This window comes from Coregonus clupeaformis, chromosome 17 (genome assembly GCF_020615455.1).
Source record: "Coregonus clupeaformis isolate EN_2021a chromosome 17, ASM2061545v1, whole genome shotgun sequence".
NCBI lineage: Eukaryota > Metazoa > Chordata > Actinopteri > Salmoniformes > Salmonidae > Coregonus > Coregonus clupeaformis.
The window spans coordinates 64,753,945-64,779,446 of NC_059208.1; the positions used below are offsets into that span (position 1 = coordinate 64,753,945).

Below are 25,502 nucleotides of genomic sequence, written 5' to 3' on the forward strand. Positions count from 1 at the left end.
CGCAAGGTGGTAAGGGTAGGTAACAACACATCTGCCACTCTGATCCTCAACACTGGGGCCCCTCAGGGGTGCGTACTCAGTCCCCTCCTGTACTCCCTGTTCACCCATGACTGCATGGCCAGGCACGACTCCAACACCATCATTAAGTTTCCCGACTACACAACAGTGGTAGGCCTGATCACCAACAATGATGAGACAGCCTATAGGGAGGAGGTCAGAGACCTGGCCGTGTGGTGCCAGGATAACAACCTCTCCCTCAACGTGATCAAGACAAAGGAGATGATTGTGGACTACAGGAAAAATAAGAGGACCGAGCACGCCCCCATTCTCATCAACGGGGCTGTAGTGGAGCAGGTTGAGAGCTTCAAGTTCCTTGGTGTCCACATCACCAACAAACTATCATGGTCCAAACACACCAAGACAGTTGTGAAGAGGGCACGATAAAGCTTATTCCCCCTCAGGAGACTGAAAACATTTGGCATGGGTCCTCAGATCCTCAAAAAGCTATATAGCTTCATCATTGAGAGCATCCTGACTGGTTGCATCACCGCCTGGTATGGCAACTGCTCAGCCTCCGACCGCAAGGCACTACAGAGGGTAGTGCGTACGGCCCAGTACATCACTGGGGCCAAGCTTCCTGCCATCCAGGACCTCTATACCAGGCGGTGTCAGAGGAAGGCCCTCAAAATTGTCAAAGACTCCAGCCACCCTAGTCATAGACTGTTCTCTCTGCTACCACATGACAAGAGGTACCAGAGCGCCAAGTCTAGGTCCAAAAGGCTTTATAGTATCTGAAGATTATGCCTTTGTTAAATGTTTTTCATGAAGAAATAGAATGTTGTTTATGGTAGTATCAAGAGGGAATGTTTTAGGTGTAATACCACATACCACAGACAGGGGGTGGGTTGTAGACAGGGGAGACTGGTGATTGGCCAGAAGAGGGGGCAGCAGTGTTTATAAATAGGGGTTAAACGGTGAGACGTTAGAACGAGCATAACAATCTGGCGGCAAGTCGTTTCTCCGGACAACGCGTGTCTGTAATTTATGCTGTAACCTCGTGGTATGAATAAAACTTCTAACATGATGCAGCATAACGGACTCTTTGTTGACAGCAGTAATTGCCACCATTCATCATATACGACATAATGGCGCCCAACGTGGGGCTTTGGTTTGCGTCTCTTCTGTGTTTCAGTCAAGCGCCGAGCTAACTCTCTCTGAGGCATGGAAAGGGTGAGTGTTCTTGCTGCTTCGGAGTTTGTTAGATTGGATATGACTTGTGTACACTGAGGGGATGTTCCATTATAACCTGGCCTCAGGTGGCGTTGTTTGCTGGTCGACTGGAGTCTGCTAAAATGTTATTTCATTGGTAACGATAGACAATGATAATTTAGAGCAATAAGTTTATATTTCATTGGTAACGATAGGCAATGATAAGATAGATTTTCATTGGTAACGGGTGACAATGAGGATTTAGAGCATTAAGATAGATTTCATTGGTAACGGGTGACAGTGACGATTAAGGCAGATATGCGCATTCTTTAGGGCACTGGACCGCTTCAAGACCCGAGGGGGCCATTTTAGATAATGGGCTGGCAAATCCGGTGTACGATAGAATGTATATTCGGTGGGTTTCTTTTTTAAAGAGAGCTCGGATTAATGAGGTTTATCTGATTGTGATTATGATTTGACCTCGTCCGACGGGATGTTTGATTGGATCTGATTTCTCGGTGTAATGGTATTGTCTCACAGCACAAAACGGTAGGAGAAATAGGTTAAAAAAATAAATAGGCCAGTGCAGGGTATGTTTCTGGTGGTGTAGTAGGCTGCAGTAGGTGGCTAAGGCTAAGGGCTAGTTGTGTTGTGTGCTACAGGCTAACGTATCCTTAGAGATTCCGTTGCGACGGGTGAAAGTCTCTTAAACTTGTTTATGTGTTTGTAAGTCAGGTTATATGTTTTGTGAGCTCTGTTATGTGTAATTGTGTGATTATAAGGTATATAATGGTGACGCTGTAGCGTAATGCTATCGGTCTATTGTGTGGGAAGCATGGGCTTAAGGGGTTGTGCGCATGTGCGTGTGATTTTACGGGGCTAACAACTACGACATGAGGTCGCGTTGAGCCTACAAAACAAAATGGTGGCTTAGGGTCAGAGGTCTTTTGGGGTTTCTTGCAGGGGTTTGATAGGCACCAGGAGAAAGGTTAACACGATGATTCTAGTTTAAACGGTGAGGGGTTAAGATGAAACTTGTTTGGGTACCTATTGAATTTATAAATTAAATATATGGTAACGGATTAGTCTTAGAGTGAATTAAATAATTAAATAACGAATAAAAATAAATGTTTTTGAGCGTTTTAGTTAGTTTTGAGTTTAGTCTTAGAGGGAATAAGGTAGAACGAATGAATATTGAATGGTTGGAAATACTCAGTGATTGCATTAACTACTAAAGTATTTTTCTGTGTATGTTCTTCTGTCATATGAGAGGAGCAATAGGACTAGACGACAGACGAGAGCAGAGGAGAGAGAGAGAGGAAGTGATCACGACACGTGGCAGAGGATCAAGTCAAAAAGGTTTTGGTACTGATTATGGTTACAAATTTTTTCCCTAACAGGATATGTGATGTTATGACGATTTTACATAGACTTGGCAAATTCTATTTCAATAAAAGTTACATTTTGGAGGCTATGTGCATCACTGGGGTTTAATTACAGATGTGTTGGGAATCCAGGATGGATTGAGGATTCTTCTGTAAATGTATGATAATTAGAGCTAATAGAGCAAGGGGTTATGGGAATTGGAGTATTGAAGGGTTGTAAGGTTAGAAGGCTTTGTTTATGGGTATTTTAGTCTGAAGATGACTAACTTGCATTTACTTGCATTTGATGGGTTGTGGTAAGATAGCCAACACTAATTGATATTGGTGACATAGGAATAGGAATTGGGGTTAATTATTCAGGATGGTTAATGGATTTGTTTAGGTTATATTAAGAATTACAGGGGGGAAGCTTATATAACTTATATAGTCTAAAATAGGATAGTTCACAATAAAGGAATATAAAGGGCTTGATATAGGGAAAATTGATTAAAATAGTCATTTTTGATCAAAGTAGGGTTAGAGTAGTGTTAGGAGAGACTAATGGCAGAAGTTAGTACACCTTTCTCACATATGGATTCAGCAGAAAGACATCATCCAGCAGGGTGATTATGGCATCAGAGATGAAGACGAATACGAGCAGAAACAACGATGAAGATGAATCCAGAAGACGGAAGAAAACCGAGATGTCTGGGAACTTAAGGAGATGAGGATGATGACGATGAGAGTGATTGATGAGAGGCCATGGGTGGAGGTGACTCTGTGATCAGAAGGAAGTGGCAAGAGAGGAAAGAAGGATACTGGAGACTTGATCTCTGATGAAAGTTGAACGAAGAAGGAGACAAGAGATTCGAGTTCTGATGAAGAAAGTGATGAAGATTTGGAGATGAAAGGTGTTGTATGTTCAAGAGGATTTTATCCTACAATGACTAGCAAAGAAGAAATGGAGGTATAGACCGATGCTTATCATGCCTGGATAAAGCGAATAGTTTAGAAGAAGTAACACCGCTGAAGATACAGAAGAGGAGAAACTGCTGAGGAAAGGATCCCAAGAATTGAAGAAGAAGAATACATTGAGGCAAAGATGCTGAAGAAAAGTAAGAAGATGATGGAAGACGATATTTCGAGGACAGAACTTGAAATATAAGCTTTTGAAGAATCCTGATATGTCAACAACAAAGAACAGGACGAAGAAACTCTGAGAAGTCAATCATACAACTGGTGGAGAAGAGAAGCTTGTGTGATGAAGAATCAGGGTGAACCAAATCAACAATCACTGTTACAGCTTCAACGGAACAATATCAAAGGCAATTGTACCAGCCAAGGGGGGACCAGATGTTCCATATCGACTGCCAGTTTCTGGACAGACACAGAATTGGAGAGGGATAAGAACAAAGAAGAAGGAGGAATATTTCAGCTACACTTTCAGCAACTTTCAGAAGACTGGTATAATTATGGACAGATTGGGTACTTTACCTGTTCATGCAACAAGTCAGGAGGAAACAAGAGAACATTTTTAAGGAAGATACAGGGGCAATTCAAGATCACCTGTTAGTGTCTAGAATATCCAGAAGGGGGGTATCAGCTGATAGCATCGATTAGAGAAGAAGAGAAAATAGCTAAAAGTAAAAACAACCGACCATTAGAAGTGATAGTGAATAGGGGAAAAACTTATCTGGGTTCAGCCTAAAGAGGTTAAACATATCACTCTGTAAAATAAACTAATTAGGTTAGGATAGGGATTTGAAGTAGTAAAACAGTTTACTCTTCGGGAATCAATTGAGCTCTGTTATAGAAGTCAAATAGGAATTACAATAGACATACTAATATTAGGACAATATATCAAGGATATTGTGGGAAGAGATGCATGGTTTAAATTGAAGGGTTCAATCAGAGACACACTGGACGACTGACTGTCTGGTGGAATATTTTAAGAAGTGGGGTTTTTGGGAATCATTTGTTTAAAAGATAATATCATAGGAAGGATGATAATGTATTAGATTGCCTGTTAGACAATCTGTCTGGGAAAATAAACTTAATAGGGGTGACTGTTATTTTGGGTTACATTCTTACACTAAGAGATTTGAGGTTAGGCTAAAAGGTGTTTAGTCATTTGCCAAGTCTGTGTGTAATGAGTCAGGAGCAGGTGGGGAATTCCCAATCACGTATTCTAAAATTGGTGGGGAGGGATTTTGTCAATAAATCAGTGGGAAAAGGTTTTAAATGTTATGAGAGAAAAGATTAGATTAAAATAAGTTAGGAGAACTAGGGGTGAAGGAACTCTGAGACAGTAAGCTAAGTTTCAAAGTTAGTAGTAAGACAGAGAGAGAACAGTGAGGAAGGACATTTTAAAGTTTAGTGGGAAGATATGGTAGGAGTTTAAATCGGTTAGGAGCAGATGCATTGAGAAAGTATGTGTTGCTGAATGATTTGAGGGTGATTGAGTATCTATATTTACAGTTTCCAGCAGGGAGATCAAGGTCATTATAGGTGTATTTTGTGTAATCAAAAGTTTGAAAGTCAGGGATTTAGAGATAGGACTGAGATTTGGGGAAAACGTGACACTAGTGGTGATGGATGGAAGTACAAGGAAAGAGTTCAAAGTGTTAGGGGAAAACTGGGGGAAAACTAGGAGTAAATAAGGACATTAACACTTCAGTCTATTAGAACAACAGGTAGAAGTAATTTAACTCTTTCAACATTGATAGGTATTAAAGTCATAAATATAGCGCATTTGATTATAAGGGTTCAGCACCAATTATAGGGGGAAAATACTGTTATTAGAGTTAGGATAATAATAATTATAATATACCATTTAGGATGATGACGTTTCTTTCACAGAGAGAGGGAGATAATTAGGGAGGATAAGTATTGTTAGCAGGATCAGAAGTAGGAGCTGTTGCACCTACTCAAATAAGGGATTATTTTGCGTAAGGTTACAGATAAAGATCAGGGAGAATATGTGTACTTATCTAGTGCAAGCATTAGAAGTTGTTCCGGTTAAGAATTATTGGTTAAAGGGCTATGTAATTCATAAAGTAATGCTTATAATGGAAGATTTGAAGTCTGTAAAACTTTCCACAGTCACAGAGGGAGTTAAGGATAAGTTTATTACAGTAGTCACTCCAACAGGGAATAATTGAATAGGATGTTGGTAGTTTCCCACTAGAGGGAATTAAGGGTTTTAATTCATCAACTAAATCAACAACGTTAATGGTAACTTTGGGAAGGGATTAATGATACGATGGTAATAGCAAATGTAGGAAGGATGACAACAACCTTTCTGAAATTAAAGGAGGCAGTAAGAGAGACTCAGGGGTTTAGGTTACGACGAATAGGGTTAAAAAAGCAGAGCAGATAGTTGTAGAGAGCAATATAGATTAATCTGAAATGGAGAAGAGAGATTCATCATGGAGGCTGCAGGATGAGGTCTTTTGATTTTGATGACAGAGGGGGGGGGCATCTGATCAGTGCTGCTCGTTTCTCTGTTGTGGAAATTAGAGATAGATTAACTCATTCTGTAAGAATCAGTGAGGAATCTTGAGGGTTGATGTCTGTTGGGGATGCCAGCCCAGGACGTGTTGGATGGTTGCGCAGCCTTCAGCGGGTCTGGGTCAGGGTTATGCTTTGTCATGACTGTGGTATCGGCAACAGTCATTGACAGATAAAATAATGTAGTTGTCAGAACAGTAGGGTTAAGTGTTCTTGGGTAAAGGGATTACCCTATGGGAATTGTTAGATGGAAAGTAAGGTCAGGTAACAGTGGAAACCTGAAGTATTCAGGTGAAACATTGAGGGCTAAAAGTTGTTGTTGTTCTAATAAAACATATGAGGTAAAGGGTATGTTTATGGGAATATCATATTGGGATGTTATATGATAACTTTGGATAAGCATGAACATAAGGTTAGAGATGACAAATATAATGTAATTTTTATGTACCAGGTAGTAGAAAAGCAGGACTTTGATGGTTAAATGATTAGCTTTTGACTGACAATGTGACTATGGGGAATCTTAGAGATATTTAGGGGTTTGGGGGTGATAAAGCATCTATATTCTTACATTAGGGATGGACAGGATTTGGTTACATGTCAACATTGAAGCTTCCATATGAGGCTTTTACTATTAAAAGAGAGTAGTAGCACCGAACACAGCTAAATCTAGGGTTAAAAGGGTGACATGGCTACATGTCATAGTCTTCAAGCCTACCATTGGAGAATGAGTCTAAGGGAGAAGGGGGGACCTCTTCCATGATATGGTGTAACATTTGGGAGATCTGAGAAGATTTGGTTGCAAGATCAGTTAGGCCAGTAGGGGCAGTGATGGGTCAGATTTTAGTTTCAGCTTTGATAACACTGTGTGATGTTTGTACTGACTTTTGATAAAGTTATGAGATTGAGATAGGTTGGAGAAGTGGTGCCTGGAGGCAACACTCAGATGCCATTGTTGACTGTTCCGGATCTGGACGAAGAGGGACAAGTGGCCTACTGATGGATAAATATCATTTTGGATTATTTGATGATTTTTCAAGTTGTTTTTTTCAATATTAGTATGATTTTTGGTATGATTTATGAATCAAAGGGGGGGATAGGTTAATGTGATTCATACATCATTTATAAGTCTTAAATTGATGTTGAGGTTTAATTTGAAAATGTGGTTTTGCAAAAGATACTGTTTGGTCGTTTATTTTCTTGTCATTCCAGAAGCATTTGGGAGAACATGTGGAGATTGGAATACTCAAACAAAGACAATATGAAGGGACAATATGACTGGAGGAGATGAAACAAGGAGGGTGTGGCTGATTCCATCATCAACAAGTCCATTGGAGGAGGAGACTACGGAGGACATGAAGTGTAGTGGACTACATTCCAGTGCCAGCAATGAAATATAGACATATTTGATGTGTAATACATAATTGTGTCATATTCTTAGGTATTGATTTTAGTAGAATGATGTTTGATGTTATTGAATGCAGATGAGGATCTTAGATGCTTTTGTTTATTTCGATGGGGTTTAGGGACAGAAGGTCTAGGAGAGGAGAGATTCATTGTACGATCTGATGGGTTGACCAGCCGTACAATGGATATTTATGGATAGGATTTTGTTTCCATGTGTATTTAATTACATCATAGTTTCAAATGTCTTTACATGATTTATGAGTTTATCTGGAGTACCGCGGTGGTTGCCTGGGGCAGAGGAACCGTGAGAGAATTTTACTGTCTTGATTGATGGATGGATGGATTTGGAACAAAGGTTGCCTGACAGGTTTTTCGCTCTCACACTCCATAAAGATTTATTCATAATTCATAGTAATGTGTTCACACCTCCATAGAGATTTATTCATAATTCATAGTAATGTGTTCACACTCCATAAAGATTTATTCATAATTCATAGTAATGTGTTCACACTTCATCAACAGTTATTCATATTTCATAAGAAAGGTATTTACACTCTAGAGGAGAATGTTTTGGTTTAAGGTTAAAGATACTTAATAAGATAAGTTGTTACTAGTCATAATCCTATTCTGTTTGGGTTTGACGCTTAGTTCGTCTCGAAAGGGGGGAATATAGTATCTGAAGATTATGCCTTTGTTAAATGTTTTTCATGAAGAAATAGAATGTTGTTTATGGTAGTATCAAGAGGGAATGTTTTAGGTGTAATACCACATACCACAGACAGGGGGTGGGTTGTAGACAGGGGAGACTGGTGATTGGCCAGAAGAGGGGGCAGCAGTGTTTATAAATAGGGGTTAAACGGTGAGGCGTTAGAACGAGCATAACAATCTGGCGAAGTCGTTCTCCGGACAACGCGTGTCTGTAATTTATGCTGTAACCTCGTGGTATGAATAAAACTTCTAACATGATGCAGCATAACGGACTCTTTGTTGACAGCAGTAATTGCCACCATTCATCATATACGACAGCTTCTTAACAGCTTCTACCCCGAAGCCATATGACTCCTGAACAGCTAATCATGGCTAGCCAGACTATTTGCACTGCCCCACTTTTAAGCTGCTCTGTTTATTATCTATGCATAGTCACTTTAACTCTACCTACATGTACATATTACCTCAATTACCTCGACTAACCTGTGCCCCTGCACATTGACTCTGTACCAGTACCCCCTGTATATAGCCTCGCTACTGTCATTTTACAGCTGCTCTTTAATTCGTTTTTATTTATCAATTTTTTTACTTAACACTTATTTTTCTTAAAACTGCATTGTTGGTTAAGGGCTTGTAAGTAAGCATTTCACTGTAAGGTCTACACCTGTTGTATTCGGAGCATGTGACAAATACAATTTTGATTTGATTTGAACAACGGGCAGAACCACGTCGTTTTTCTCAAAGTATGATATCCCAGAATGCCACGCACATCCTCTTATATCAGTACATTTGTAACAGCCTAAACATGACAAAACTTCTATTAGATAAAATAAGCCTCACATAATTCGACACTCTCTCATACACCTCCACACAAAAAAATGGTTTCTCACACTGCCAGATTTTGTTGGAGTAAATCCTCTCCCTTCGCCTTTTCCTTTCCGGTCTGTCCTTGCTATCCGGGATCCTTGGGATGGCCCTAAAAGTTGACATTTTAAATGGTTAAGTTAAGGGTTAGGGTTAGGTAAGGGTTAAGGTTAGGGTAAGGGTTAAGGTTAGGGTTTAGGTTAGGGTTTAGGTTTAGGTTAGGCTTCACTGTTGACGTTGAGACTGGTGTTTTGCGGGTACTATTTAATGAAGCTGCCAGTTGAGGACCTGTGATGCGCCTGTTTCTCAAACTAGAAACTCTAATGTATTTGTCCTCTTGCTCAGTTGTGCACCGGGGCCTCCCTCTCCTCTTTCTATTCTGGTTAGAGCCAGTTTGCGATGTTCTGTGAAGGGAGTAGCACACAGCGTTGTTCGAGATCTTCAGTTTCTTGGCAATTTCTCGCATGGAATAGCCTTCATTTCTCAGAACAAGAATAGACTGGTGAGTTTCAGAAGAAAGTTATTTGTTTCTGGCCATTTTGAGCCTGTAATCGAACCCACAATTGCTGATGCTCCAGATACTCAACTAGTCTCGAGAAGGCCTGTTTTATTGCTTCTTTAAATCAGCACAACAGCTTTCAGCTGTGCTAACATAATTGCAAAAGGGTTTTCTAATGATCAATTAGCCTTTTAAAATGATAAACTTGGATTAGCAAACACATCGGAACACAGGACATATGGTTGCTGATAATTGGACTCTGTACGCCTATATAGATATTCCATTACAAATCAGCCATTTACAACATTACCAATGTCTACACTGTATTTCTGATCAATTTGACGTTATTTTAATAGGGGGAAAAAAGGTTTCGAAAACCAGGACATTTCTAAGTGACCCCAAACTTTTGAACGGTAGTGTATATTAATTAAAAACATAGCCCAGTTAGCACTAACCCTCCACGGCCAGCCATTGCATCAATAAAACAGATCCTCCCTGAGCGCTCAGTGGAACCAAAGGCATAAATTAGCTTTACTGTACAGCGAGGCAGAACTGCAGATCTCACTGACAAACACTGAGACACACTGGCACACTGAGTCACAAAAAGGCACACCGAGTCACACCAAGTCACACCGAGGCCCACTGAGTCAAAATGAGTCACAATGAGTCACACTGGGGCACAATGAGGCACACTGGGGCACAATGAGGCACACTGAGTCACACTGGGGCACAAGAATCAGGAGATCAGAATTTGTTTAAGCATGTGTGTTAGAACATACACCTGCAGACACACTGCAGCCCTCAGAGCCAAGTTGGTCAACCCTGCTACTATAATCAAGTGAAGACCATTCCTAATTCCTTGAGCAGACTTCAGCTTTATGTTGTGTTTTGTTATAGTTTCTCCCATGGAGAATCAGATCTAGGACATAGCTCCTGGAGCTCTTCAGTACCAGAGGAAATGTGCACTTAGCTGCAGGGCGGATATTAAAGCTCTGATATTCAGTACCAGGAGGATGAAGAGACAGAGAGGGGTTAGTCTGGTCCCCTGCACCCGTCCAGCCAACGTCCAGATGACTGCTGAGCCTCACACACTCACACGTTGCCAGACACCGTTCTGTTCTGTCGTGTGAAGAGGACTCTGGAGACCTGAGAGACACCAGGGTCGGCGCCGCGCACACACACACACTCACAGATAAACACACACACACACACTCACAGATAAAACGTTATGTTTGCACATGCACACACATCCATGCACGCAAACACACACTCTCACTCAGACTTGAAGTCTCACACACACACAAAAAAAAACAGTCACACACACACACCCTCGTGCGCGCATTCGCACACACGCAATCTGTCCCTGGCTCGGAGCCAGATTTTTTGGACAAGTGGTTGAGAAAAACATTATTAAGCACCTGCATTATTTACCGGTGAGTTGCCTCAAAGGGAATTTACCGGTGAGTTGCCTCAAAGGGAATTTACCGGTGAGTTGCCTCAAAGGGAATTTACCGGTGACTTGCCTCAAAGGGAATTTACCGGTGAGTTGCCTCAAAGGGAATTTACCGGTGAGTTGCCTCAAAGGGAATTTACCGGTGACTTGCCTCAAAGGGAATTTACCGGTGAGTTGCCTCAAAGGGAATTTCTTTCCTCCAACTTTTAGATTTTAAATGATATTTTCTTGCTCTCTCGCACGCACATACACACTTGGCAGGCGATTGTAGAAATCCTTTAAAGATGAATACTGTAGATACTGACCACCCTTGACCTTAACACACACACACACACACACTGTGAGGTGTGCAACCCCATCCCAAAGTACGGAGTACACGTTGCACAGTCCTGGCATTTTCTCATCTGCACAGTCCTGTAGGGAAAAGTGTAAGGACTCAGTACAAGGTCAGACGGCTTCCTCTACATTGCTTCATCTGCAGGATTCCCCTCCCAGTGGGCATGCATTACATCGTCATACTAGTTGCTGTCAGTTCAGTGCTGGAGAGGAGGGAGGGGAGAAGAGAGGAAGCCACTGAGCCAGTGGTGGAATGATGTGGTACAGTCCGGCCACCTGCTGGTGGAAAACAACAACTGTACTTCAAGTCCTCTATTTTGTAATGGTTTAGCATTGGCAACAACTAGGTTTAGAAAAGTTCCGGTAACTATCCCAAAAATGTTTTACAGAAATACCGGATTAAGCAGGACATCCAGAATACTCCAACCAGGATTTCTGAAAAAAATTAAAATAAAAAGGGTATATTTTGGGAAAGTTACCGGAATTTTACAACACTGTCAGTAACACCCTCCTCTTTCACTGGAGTTGTGCAACAGTAAACATCCTTTCCTAGAAGTAGACCAAACATCGGTTTCATTTCATATACATAATTAACATTTTTATTCAAAGTTCTGCTGGTATACAGTAAAGTATTACAGGGTAGAGAAAGGCTACAGAACAGGGTGAAACTGGTAGGAAGGAATTCACTATAGTACATCACTTTCCTGGATCACCTTAAGTAGACAGGCACAAACAGGATAAATCGTTTTGAACAAGTTGGAACAAATTCAGTAAGTACCTATTTTTCAAAGTGCTTTCTCCTGTTTCATGGAAACTGAACCAGACTCTAGCATGTAAACAATACATCCCCGATACAACTATCGAATGTAGGGAGTACCAAAATGTATTGTCTTGCTTGGTCTGTATTTGAGGCTTTGTGGTACAGAGTGTGTTTATGTGTAATACTAATGCAATGCTTACTGTGGCGGATGAAGAATAGTTTAGCTCTAAATCTCATAAACTGGGTGACTCGAGCCCTGAATGCTGATTGGCTGAAAGCCGTGGTATATCAGACCTTACGCAATAAGGCCCGAGGGGGTGTGGTATATGGCCAATATACCACGGCTAAGGGCTGTTCCTACGTACGACGCAACGCGGAGTGCCTGGATACAGCCCTTAGCCGTGGTATATTGGCCATATACCACAAACCCCTGAGGTGCCTTATTGCTATTATAAACTGGTTACCAACGTAATTAGAGCAGGAAAATTCAAATGTTTTGTTATACCCGTTGTATAGCGTCTGATTCAAGCCCAATCAGCATTCAGGGCTTGAAGCACCCAGTTTATAAAAAATATATAAAAAGGTCCCAAGTCAAATCCCTAGCGTCTACCCATAGACTCTTCCTGGCGACCCAATGTATATCTACAAAAAACGTGATGATTTAAACTTAGGCAATATGACAGAATTTCAACCAAAGCTCTCAACCTATGCAGTCCTTTCAGATCTATAAGGAGGAGGAGTCAACTAGGGAATAAGGACAGAGGCAAGGGATCGGTTTGGAATGGAACCGAAGTCAACTCTTCTATGGCCCAATCCCAAATAGACCCCTAGACCCTGTTCCCTGCGCCCTATGCACTTGTGAAGATCTGAGAGGAATTGACAGGTGCACACTATATGGTCTAGCTCCAGCATAGGAACTAGGGGTTGATTTGGGATTGGGCCAAAGACACAAAAGGCTGTGCCTCTTGGTCGCCCTCCGGTGGTCGATCAGAAGCCAACGAAGTCGTCCCCATTGGTGGTATTCTGTTCAATGTGTTCTTATTGGCAGTGTTCTTGTTGGGTGTGTTCCCATTGGCCCAGTCAGGTTCTGTCAGCCAATCCTGGGGGGTCACCCCAATGTCCAGGAGCTGGGGGTTAGTACGGGATACCGCCAGTCTGGAGGGGGGAAGAGATGGGAAGGGAGAAGGGTGAGCGATGGGGGAGAGAGAGAGAGAGAGAGGGATAGAGAGAGAGAGAGATGGATGGGGAGAGAGAGGGATGGATGGGGAGAGAGAGGGATGGGGGAGAGAGAGAAAGGGATAGAGAGAGAGGGATAGAGAGAGAGAGAGAGGGATAGAGAGAGAGAGAGATGGATGGGGAGAGAGAGAGAGGGATGGATGGGGAGAGAGAGGGATGGGGGAGAGAGAGAAAGGGATAGAGAGAGAGGGATAGAGAGAGAGGGATAGAGAGAGAGAGAGAGATGGATGGGGAGAGAGAGAGAGGGATGGATGGGGAGAGAGAGGGATGGGGGAGAGAGAGAAAGGGATAGAGAGAGAGGGATAGAGAGAGAGAGAGAGGGATAGAGAGAGAGCGAGATGGATGGGGAGAGAGAGAGAGGGATGGATGGGGAGAGAGAGGGATGGGGGAGAGAGAGAAAGGGATAGAGAGAGAGGGATAGAGAGAGAGAGAGGGATGTGGAAGAGAGAGGGATGGGGAGAGAGAGGGATAGAGAGAGAGAGGGAGGGATGTGGAAGAGAGGGATGGGGAGAGAGAGAGAAAGGGATAGGGAGAGAGAGAGAAAGGGATAGAGAGAGAGAGGGATAGAGAGAGAGGGATAGAGAGAGAGAGGGAGGGATGGGGGAGAGAGAGAAAGGGATAGAGAGAGAGGGAGGGATGGGGAGAGAGGGAGGGATGGGGAGAGAGAGAGGGGGGATGGGGAGAGAGAGGGGATGGAGAGAGAGAGAGAGAGGGATGGGGGAGAGTGAGGGATGGGGGAGAGAGAGAGTGAGGGATGGGGAGAGAGAGAGTGAGGGATGGGGAGAGAGAGAGGATGGATGGGGAGAGAGAGGGATGGATGGGGGAGAGAGGGATGGATGGGGGAGAGCGGGATGGATGGGGGAGAGCGGGAGGGATGGATGGGGGAGAGAGAGGGATGGATGGGGGAGAGAGAGGGATGGATGGGGGAGAGAGAGGGATGGATGGGAGAGAGAGGGAGGGAGGGATGGGAGAGAGGGATGGGAGAGAGAGGCAGGGATGGGGAGAGAGAGGGAGGGATGTGGGAGAGGGAGGTGCGGAGACATGGAGGGAGGGAGACATGGAGGGATGGAGATGGGGAGACATGGAGGGATGGAGATGGGGAGACGGAGGGATGGAGGTGGGGAGACATGGAGGGAGGGAGGGAGTTGGGGAGACATGGAGGGAGGGAGGGAGGTGGGGGAGACATGGAGGGAGGGAGGGAGGTGGGGAGACATGGAGGGAGGGAGACATGGAGGGAGGGAGGGAGACATGGAGGGAGGGAGGGAGACATGGAGGGAGGGGGGGAGACATGGAGGGAGGGAGGGAGACATGGAGGGAGGGAGACATGGAGGGAGGGAGGGAGACATGGAGGGAGGTGGGGAGACATGGAGGGAGGGAGGGAGACATGGAGGGAGGAGGGAGACATGGAGGGAGGTGGGGAGACATGGAGGGAGGGGAGGGAGACAGGGAGGGAGGGAGGGAGGGAGGGAGGGAAGTGGGGAGACATGGAGGGAGGGAGGGAGGGAAGTGGGGAGACATGGAGGGAGGGAGGGAGGGAGGGAGGGAGAGATGGAGGGAGGGAGGTGGGGAGACGGAGGGAGGGAGGGAGGTGGGGGAGACATGAAGGAGGGAGGGAGGAGACATGGAGGGAGGGAGGTGGGGGAGACGGAGGGAGGGAGGGAGGGAGGTGGGGGAGACATGAAGGAGGGAGGGAGGGAGGTGGGGAGACATGGAGGGAGGGAGTGAGGGAGACATGGAGGGAGGGAGGGAGGAGGGAGGTGGGGGAGACATGGAGGGAGGGAGGGAGGGAGACATGGAGGGAGGGAGACATGGAGACATGGAGGGAGGGAGAGAGGGAGACGGGGAGACATGGAGGGAGGGAGAGAGGGAGACGGGGAGACATGGAGGGAGGGAGGGAGACGGGGAGACATGGAGGGAGGGAAGGAGAGCGGTGGGGAGACAGAGGAGGGAGGGAGAGGGGAACGGAGGAGGGAGGGAGGAGGTGGGGAACATGGAGGGAGGGGGAGACATGGAGGAGGGTGGGGGAGACATGGACTGGGGGAGACATGGAGAGAGGGGAGACATGGAGGGAGGGAGGGAGACAGGGGAGACATGGAGGGAGGGAGGGAGACGGGGAGACATGGAGGGAGGTGGGGGAGACATGGAGGGTGGGATGGAGGGAGGGAGGGAGGTGGGGAGACATGGAGGGAGGGAGGTGGGGGAGACATGGAGGGAGGGAGGGAGGGGGAGATGGAGGGAGAGAGGGAGACATGGAGGGAGAGAGGGAGGGAGGTGGGGAGACATGGAGGGAGGAAGGGAGGTGGGGGAGACATGGAGGAAGGGAGGAGAATGGAAGAGGGAGACATGGAGGGAGGGAGGGAGAGCGGTGGGGAGACATGGAGGGAGGGAGGGAGGTGGGGAGACATGGAGGGAGGGAGGCATGGAGGAGGGGAGAGCGGTGGGGAGACATGGAGGGAGGGAGAGAGGTGGGGAGACATGGAGGGAGGGAGGGAGGGAGGGAGACATGGAGGGAGGGAGGGAGAGCGGTGGGAGACATGGAGGGAGGGAGGAGGGAGACATGGAGGGAGGGAGGGAGAGAGTGGGGGGGAGACAGGAGGGAGGGAGGGAGACATGGAGGGAGGGAGAGATGGAGAGAGATGGAGGGAGAGAGGGAGACATGGAGGGAGGGAGGGAGGGAGAGAGGAGACATGGAGGGAGGGAGGGAGAGTGGTGGGGAGACATGGAGGGAGGGAGGGAGGGAGAGCGGTGGGGAGACATGGAGGGAGGGAGGGAGGTGGGGAGACATGGAGGGAGGGAGGCATGGAGGGAGGGAGAGCGGTGGGGAGACATGGAGGGAGGGAGAGAGGTGGGGAGACATGGAGGGAGGGAGGCATGGAGGGAGGGAGAGCGGTGGGGAGACATGGAGGGAGGGAGGGAGAGCGGTGGGGAGACATGGAGGGAGGGAGGGAGGGCGGTGGGGAGACATAGAGGGAGGGAGGGAGGTGGGGAGACATGGAGGGAGGGAGGGAGGTGGGGAGACATGGAGGGAGGGAGACATGGAGGGAGGGAGGGAGGGAGGGAGGGAGACATGGAGGGAGGGAGGGAGGTGGGGGAGACATAGAGGGAGGGAGGTGGGGAGACATGGAGGGAGGGAGGGAGGGAGGGAGACAGGGAGGGAGGGAGGGAGGGAGGGAGACATGGAGGGAGGGAGGGAGACATGGAGGGAGGGAGGGAGAGCGGTGGGGAGACATGGAGGGAGGGAGGGAGGCGGTGGGGAGACATAGAGGGAGGGAGGGAGGTGGGGAGACATGGAGGGAGGGAGGGAGGTGGGGGAGACATAGAGGGAGGGAGGTGGGGAGACATGGAGGGAGGGAGACATGGAGGGAGGGAGGGAGGGAGGGAGACATGGAGGGAGGGAGGGAGGTGGGGAGACATAGAGGGAGGGAGGTGGGGAGACATGGAGGGAGGGAGGGAGGGAGGGAGACATGGAGGGAGGAAGGGAGGGAGGGAGACATGGAGGGAGGGAGGGAGGGAGGGAGACATGGAGGGAGGGAGGGAGACATGGAGGGAGGGAGGGAGGGTCGGTGAAATAGAAATTGAAAGTTAGAGAGGGAGAAAGAGAAAACATTTATTTGAGAACTACAACATTAAGAGAAAACATTTATTTGAGAACTACAACATTAAGAGAAAACGTTTCTTTGAGAACTACAACATTAAGAGAAAACACACATTTAGGATTGCAGATGATTCAACACGCAATGATTTTGACATCGATTGATTTTACGTCATTAGCTTACGTTATTAGCATTTTACTATGATTTTTGTTGTTAGCTTGTTGGTTATTCAGTGTTATTTACAACAATATCAACATCATTTAGCGGCTATTTGAGGTAGAAAGGATAGGACTGTGTGTATTCAGTCTGCCGTCATGTCAGTCTGGACTTCAGAAACAGTAACACAAAGCGACTACCTACATACTGAAAGGGAGAGGACACACCGTAGTCTGTTACTCTCCCCGAACTAAGGGTTTATGTCCAGTAGTTTGAACGCTACTGAGCAATGGACAGCATGTAGAAACCTACAGGGCTGTGTGGAATTAAAACACAATTACAACGCTGATCCATTCTGGTTTAGAATGAGGTGTATGTATGCATGTACGCATGTATGTAGGTAATGCACTGGCCTGCTCCACCATAGTGGACCAGCAGATCTTGAATGATCCCAATCAGAAGAGCTGATGCACTATGTACAACAGTGAGTCCTATACATGAATATACCTGGTGCAAACGTGCTTGAACTCTCAGTGCAATTGTATATATGAGATATTGGGTCTGGTAGGCGTTGCGACACACACACAGGAAGTTACTGCACACCGACACAGTCACAAACATGAGGCCTGTATGGAGGAGTCATATTATACAGGCTGTTACTATAGCACAGGGAGTGTTTATGGTTAGGTCAGTGGACTGGATTATGATTGTGTTGGTTAGGGGGGTTGGAGGATAGACTAGGGTCCATTCTACACCAAACACAGAGCACTGTTACCTGGAGACGACTCATAGTTATCCAGCCCGGGGCTGGAGACACAACAAACAGGGCAGGATTAAGGAGGGGCAGTGGAGCTGCAACCCTGCTGCTCTCTCTTTCTCTCCCTTTCCATTCTCTCCATCTTCGTTCACTCATTCTCTCCATCTTCGTTCACTCATTCTCTCCATCTTCGTTCACTCATTCTCTCCATCTTCGTTCACTCATTCTCTCCATCTTCGTTCACTCATTCTCTCCATCTTCGTTCACTCATTCTCTCCATCTTCGTTCACTCATTCTCTCCATCTTCGTTCACTCATTCTCTCCATCTTCGTTCACTCATTCTCTCCATCTTCGTTCACGCATTCTCTCCATCTTCGTTCACTCATTCTCTCCATCTTCGTTCACTCATTCTCTCCATCTTCGTCTCACTCATTCTCTCCATCTTCGTTCACTCATTCTCTCCATCTTCGTTCACTCATTCTCTCCATCTTCGTTCACTCATTCTCTCCATCTTCGTTCACTCATTCTCTCCATCTTCGTTCACTCATTCTCTCCATCTTCGTTCACTCATTCTCTCCATCTTCGTTCACTCATTCTCTCCATCTTCGTTCACTCATTCTCTCTATATTCTGTCTGTTTTTTACTCTCTCTCTCTCTCTCTCTCGCTCTCTCAGGGTCGGGCTCAATTCAGAATTTTGGAATTGACTCCCATTCAACTCATGAGTTGAAATTAGAATTGGCCATATCCCACAGGATGTAGAATTTGAGTGACAGGAAGTAGAATTTAATTCAGTGCAATTTAAATAAATTTTAAGTTTCATTGAATCTGACAGGTCACACTTCCAGATACCAAAGAATTTCACTTTTCTCTGGAAACAATGTTCCAATACTCTTTTAACCTTAGTGTTTAGAATAGATCATTATATTTCCACCAACCATTGGCTTCTTTATTGAACAACATGTAAATGATTAATGAAATATAATAACATCATATTTGTATATAACTATATGTTTGATGTATATTTGTATAGACTACACCAAATATAGAATAGAAGAGGCATTTGAATTTTATTGAATTTCACTGAATTCAATTATATTTCAAATTGTAATTTCAAATTCTATATCCTGTTTACTACTTTAATTCAAATTCAACTTAAAATTCAAGAATTGGAATTGACGAGGCATTGCTCTCTCTACCTTTCTGACTATTTCTCTATTCTAGCCTGTAGGTCTGAGGCTCATTCCCTAGATTGAGCTATAGCGTCACATTCTCCAAAAGCTGCAATCAAGCTCAGGAAAATCTGATCTGAGCAAATCAATGAGCTGATTTCTGTGGTCAAGCAGCGAAACACGAAGAGCCAGACTAGTGGGGGCTCATTGACAACAGATACATTTTAGGACGAGTGTCTTACCTAGAAAAAGCCTCATCCAAGTCTTCCTCAATTTCCTGCAAGAGAGAGACAGAGATGCGTTTTCGTAGCCAAAACATTTCTCCCATTTCATTCTAAGTGTAGAGAGAGAAACGGTTGATGGATGATTGGAGACCTACCCAGACAGCGTTGTTGTTATCATTGTTCTTAGGAGCAGTGTGGAAGTCCACCTGGAACTCCTCGTTGCCATTGGTTTCCAGAACCACGGCAACATGAGTCAGTTCCTCAAGGTCCAGTAGGTTACCCGTGGCAACATCTATGGAGACCATCAATCAGCCAATCAATCGATCGATCAGTGAGTAATGTGTGAGTATTTTCAGTTTGATGCCAACTGCTTACAGAAACTCGGGCCTAAATGCCGTGGATCCAACCAAGCCACAGTAAGAAAGCACAAGGGAACACACCTTCACATAATCAAAGGAGAACACGGGAACAGCTCGACTGAGTGAGTCACATTATTATTGGTCAGGGGAGGAAGAGAGAAGATAACATTATCCTATAAACAAGGTATTTTGTGTCTGCATCAGATAAAGACAGCGTGTCTCTGTGGCTGGCAGTCCAATTCAGGCAGCCCAATTCTGATATTTCTTCCACTAAATTGGTCTTTTGACCAATTACATCAGATCTTTTTTCAGAGCTGATCGGATTGGTCAAAAATACCAATTGGGGAAAAGAGCTGTGTAAACGCAGCCTGTGTCTCTCTCTCTCTCTGTGTGTGTGCGTGTGTATCACCTTACTTTCTCCTTTGAGACTAGGCAGGCTGTTTGATCTTTCTGACTGGGAGCTGCTGGTTGCTTCTCCAGCTGAGCCGGACAACACTCCCTTCTCTTCCTCTACAAGACACACAAAATACTAACGTCAACACACACACAGAAATACAAAAATGTCACCTTGTGTAAATGTGTGTGTGTGTGTGTGTGTGTGTGTGTGTGTGTGTGTGTGTGTGTGTGTGTGTGCGCACGTACCCATCTCCAGGGTTATGTGTAATTGGGTTTGTACAGTGAGGGGAAAAAAAGTATCTGATCCCCTGCTGATTTTGTATGTTTGCCCACTGACAAAGAAATGATCAGTCTATAATTTTAATGGTAGGTTTATTTTAACAGTGATAGACAGAATAACAACAAAAAAATCCAGAAAAACGCATGTCAAAAATGTTATAAATTGATTTGCATTTTAATGAGGGAAATAAGTATTTGACCCTCTCTCAATCAGAAAGATTTCTGGCTCCCAGGTGTCTTTTATACAGGTAACGAGTTGAGATTAGGAGCACACTCTTAAAGGGAGTGCTCCTAATCTCAGCTTGTTACCTGTATAAAAGACACCTGTCCACAGAAGCAATCAATCAATCAGATTCCAAACTCTCCACCATGGCCAAGACCAAAGAGCTCTCCAAGGATGTCAGGGACAAGATTGTAGACCTACACAAGGCTGGAATGGGCTACAAGACCATTGCCAAGCAGCTTGGTGAGAAGTTGACAACAGTTGGTGTGATTATTCGCAAATGGAAGAAACACAAAATAACTGTCAATCTCCCTCGGCCTGGAGCTCCATGCAAGATCTCACCTCGTGGTGTTGCAATGATCATGAGAACGGTGAGGAATCAGCCCAGAACTACACGGAGGATCTTGTCAATGATCTCAAGGCAGCTGGGACCATAGTCACCAAGAAAACAATTGGTAACACACTACGCCGTGAAGGACTGAAATCCTGCAGCGCCCGCAAGGTCCCCCTGCTCAAGAAAGCACATATACATGCCCGTCTGAAGTTTGCCAATGAACATCTGAATGATTCAGAGGAGAACTGGGTGAAAGTGTTGTGGTCAGATGAGACCAAAATGGAGCTCTTTGGCATCAACTCAACTCGCCGTGTTTGGAGGAGGAGGAATGCTGCCTATGACCAAGAACACTATCCCCACCGTCAAACATGGAAGTGGAAACATTATGCTTTGGTGGTGTTTTTCTGCTAAGGGGACAGGACAACTTCACCGCATCAAAGGGATGACGGGCCATGTACCATCAAATCTTGGGTGAGAACCTCCTTCCCTCAGCCAGGGCATTGAAAATGGGTCGTGGGTGGGTATTCCAGCATGACAATGACCCAAAACACACAGCCAAGGCAACAAAGGAGTGGCTCAAGAAGAAGCACATTAAGGTCCAGGAGTGGCCTAGCCAGTCTCCAGACCTTAATCCCATAGAAAATCTGTGCAGGGAGCTGAAGGTTCGAGTTGCCAAACGTCAGCCTCAAAACCTTAATGACCTGGAGAAGAGGAGTGGAACAAAATCCCTCCTGAGATGTGTGCAAACCTGATGGCCAACTACAAGAAACGTCTGACCTCTGTGATTACCAACAAGGGTTTTGCCACCAAGTACTAAGTCATGTTTTGCAGAGGGGTCAAATACTTATTTCCCTCATTAAAATGCATATCAATTTATAATTTTTGACATGCGTTTTTCTGGATTTTTTCTGTTGTTATTCTGTCTCTCACTGTTCAAATGAACCTACCATTAAAATTATAGGCTGATCATGTCTTTGTCAGTGGGAAAATGTACAAAATCAGCAGGGGATGAAATACTTTTTTCCCCCCCTCAATGTATAGCGCCTACCTTCTTTGGCAACCTGCCAGAACTCAAAGGCCACTCTAAAGGCCTGTGCTACCGTCAGAGTCACTGCCTGGGCCTATGGAGAAACATACCATACACAAACTGTTATAATGCTAGAAGCCCCAATGACACAACATTAACTTTCATTAGCAATCAAAAGGACACTGAAAGCCAATCCCTGCCCCGGTCTTGGGGGAGATTGGGCTGTTCTAATGCTACATAAAAACATCAACATGTATTAAAAGGAATAATGTTCTTTTTTCAATAGTCTACTCTCCATACAGTCCAAAAAATATTTTTCATGTCAGCAATCAAGTTTCCAAGATATACGACTTTCAAAAAAGCTAATTGTACCTTGCCACATCATGTGTTATTCCCATTAGCAATTCAAATACACTGAACAAAAATATACGTAAATGCAGTGTTGGTCCCATGTTTCATGTGCTGAAATAAAATATCCCAGAAATTGTTCCATATGCAAAAAAAAGCTTATTTCTCTCAAATTGTGTGCACACATTTGTTTACATCCCTGTTAGTGAGCATTTTTCCTTTGCAAAGATAATCCATCCACCTGACAGGTGTGGCATATCAAGAAGCTGATTAAACAGCATGATCATTACACAGGTGCACCTTCTGCTGGGGACAACAAAAGGCCACTAAAATGTGCAGTGTTGTCACACAACACTATATACACAGTGCCTTCGGGAACGTATTCAGACCCCTTGACTTTTTCCACATTTTGTTAGGTTACAGCCTTATTCTAAAATTGATTCAATTGTCCCCCCCAAAGATTCCTAAAAACCTGTTTTCGCTTTGTCATTATGGGGTATTGTGTGTAGATTGATGAGGAAATGTTTTTATTTAATACATTTTAGAATAACTCTGTAATGTAACAAAATGTGGAAAAAGTCAAGGGGTCTGAATACTTTCCGAAGGCACTGTATGTCTGAAGTTGAGGGAGTGTGCAATTGGCATGCTGACTGCAGGAACGTCCACCAGAGCTGTTGGCATTGAATTTAATGTTCATTTCTCTACCATAAGCCGCCTCCAACATCGTTTTAGAGAATCTGGCAGTACATCCAACCAGCCTCACAACCGCAGACCATGTGTATGGCGTCATGGTCTGCGTTTGTTCAGTAGTTTTGTTCAGTAGTTTTGTTCAGTAGTTTTGTTCAGTAGTTTTGTTCAGTAGTTTTGTTCAGTAGTTTTGTTCAGTAGTTTGTTCAGTAGTTTTGTAAAGACTGTAGAGCAGTGGCATTCATTATCGGGGTCATGACCCCTAATGGGGTCGCGGAGGAATTGCATTGGGGTCTACAAATAAAAATACCTTTTGTAATGAAGGTTATTTGTTGACGTGAAAATCAAAAAATGTAACGAGTTGATGCAGTATGAAAAATGTATGCACTCACTAACTGTAAGTCGCTCTGGATAAGAGCGTCTGCTAAATGACTAAAATGTAAATGTAAAATGTGTCACATGCTTGGTAAACAACAGGTGTGGACTAACAGTGAAATGCTTGATACTTACTTCCCAACAATGCAGAGAGAAAGAAAATATGAAAAATATTTAAAAAAAAAGTTAAACACGTAATAATAAATACACAATGAGTAACGATAACAAGGCTAGTGCATTCAGAAAGTATTCACACCCCTTGACTTTTTCCACATTTTGTTAATGTCAAAGTGGAATTATGTTTTCCTACATTTTTACAAATTAATAAAAAATGAAAAGCTGAACTGTCTTGAGTCAATAAGTATTCAACCACTTTGTTATGGCAAGCCTAAATAAGTTCAGGTGTATAAATGTGCTTAACAAGTCACAAAATAAGTTGCATGGAGTCACTCGGTTTGCAATAATAGTGTTTAACATGATTTTTGAATGATGACCTCATCTCTGTACCCCACACATCTGTAAGGTCCCTCAGTCGAGCAGTGAATTTAAAACACAGATTCAACCACAAAGACCAGGGAGGGTTTCCAATGCCTCGCAAAGAAGGGTACCTATTGGTAGATCGGTAACAATTTTATTTTAAACGGACATTGAATATCCCTTTGAGCATGGTGAAGTTATTAATTACACTTTGGATGGTGTATCAATACACCCAGTCACTACAAAGATACAGGCGTCCTTCCTAACTCAGCTGCCGGAGAGGAAGGAAACCACTCAGGGATTTCACCATGAGGCCAATGGTGACTTTAAAACAGTTACAGAGTTTAATGGCTGTGATAGGAGAAAACTGAGTACGGATCAACAACATTGTAGTGACTCCACAATGCTAACCTAAATTACAGATAAGAGTGAAAAGAAGGAAGCCTGTATAGAATAAAAATATTCCAAAACATGCATCCTGTTTGCAACAAGGCACTAAAGTAATACTGCAAAAAATGTGGCAAAGGGATTAACCTGTCCTGAATACAAAGTGTTATGTTTGGGGCAAATCCAACACAACACATCACTAAGTACCTCTCTTCATATTTTCAAGCATAGTGGTGGTTGCATCATGTTATGGGTATGCTTGTAATCGTTAAGGACTGGGATGTTTTCCAGGATAAAAAATAAACGGAATGGAGCTAAGCACAGGCAGAATCCTAGAGGAAAACCTGGTTCAGTCTGCTTTCCACCAGACACTGGGAGATTAATTCACCTTTCAGCAGGACAATAACCTAAAACACAAGGCCAAATCTACACTGGAGTTGCTTACCAAGAAGACAGCGAATGTTCCTGAGTGGCCGAGTTACAGTTTTGACTTAAATCTACTTGAAAATCTACGGCAAGACCTGAAAATGATTGTCTAGCAATGATCAACAACCAATTTGACAGAGCTTGAAGAATTTTGAAAATAATAAATTGGCAAATGTTGTACAATCCAGTTGTGGAAAGCTCTTAGAGACTTACCCAGAAAGACTCACAGCTGTAATCACTGCATCTACAAAGTATTGACTCAGGGGTGTGATACTTATGCAAATTAGATATTTCTGTATTTCATCTACAATAAATTGGCAAAATTATCTAAAAACACATTTTCACTTTGTCATTATGGGGTATTGTGTGTAGATGGGTGAGAATTATTATTATTATTTTTTTTAATCCATTTTGAATTCAGGCTGTAACACAGCAACATATGGAATAATTCAAGGGGTATGAATACTTTCTGAAGGCACTGTACACGGGGTACCAGTAAAGAGTTGATGTGCTGGGGTACGAGGTAATTGCAGTAGATATGTACATACACCTAGGAATAAAGTGAAGGATAGAAAACAGTAGCATCAGCGTATGAGAGGAGTCAAAAGTCAGTGCAAAAAGGGGGTCAATACAGATAGTTAAATAGTTAAACAAATAGCTACCCGGGCTAACTATTTAGCAGTCTTATGGCATGGATGTAGAAGCTGTTCAGGGTCCTGTTGGTTCCAGACTTGGTGCATTGGTACCATTTGCCATGCAATAGCAGAGAGAACAGTCTATGACTTGGGTGGCTGGAGGCTGACAATTTGTAGGGCCCTTTTTCTGACACCGCCTGGTATAGAGGTCCAGGGATGGCAGGGAGCTCGGCCCCAGTGATGTACTACCCTCTGCAGCGCCTTGCGGTCGGTCGGATGCCAAACAGTTACCATACCAGGCGGTGA

At 44.4% G+C, this 25,502-nt stretch overlaps 1 protein-coding gene across 2 annotated transcripts in view; it reads right to left on the bottom strand.

Moving 5' to 3' along the window:
* Nucleotides 1-12,512: 12,512 nt before the first annotated feature.
* LOC121585682 (low density lipoprotein receptor adapter protein 1-A) overlaps nucleotides 12,513-25,502 on the bottom strand; it is a 34,170-nt gene continuing 21,180 nt past the window's right edge. The window contains exons 5-10 of one of the 2 annotated variants that reach the window (XM_041902010.2): nucleotides 21,883-21,955; nucleotides 20,017-20,112; nucleotides 19,399-19,535; nucleotides 19,262-19,296; nucleotides 17,868-17,899; nucleotides 13,127-13,262 (exon numbers count right to left, since the gene is read on the bottom strand). In XM_041902010.2, coding sequence (XP_041757944.1) covers nucleotides 13,216-13,262; nucleotides 17,868-17,899; nucleotides 19,262-19,296; nucleotides 19,399-19,535; nucleotides 20,017-20,112; nucleotides 21,883-21,955 — 420 coding nt within the window. In that variant the 3' untranslated portion in view covers nucleotides 13,127-13,215. Of the gene's footprint in view, nucleotides 13,263-17,867; nucleotides 17,900-19,261; nucleotides 19,297-19,398; nucleotides 19,536-20,016; nucleotides 20,113-21,882; nucleotides 21,956-25,502 lie in introns of both variants that reach the window. The other variant, XM_041902009.2, reaches the window with a different exon arrangement.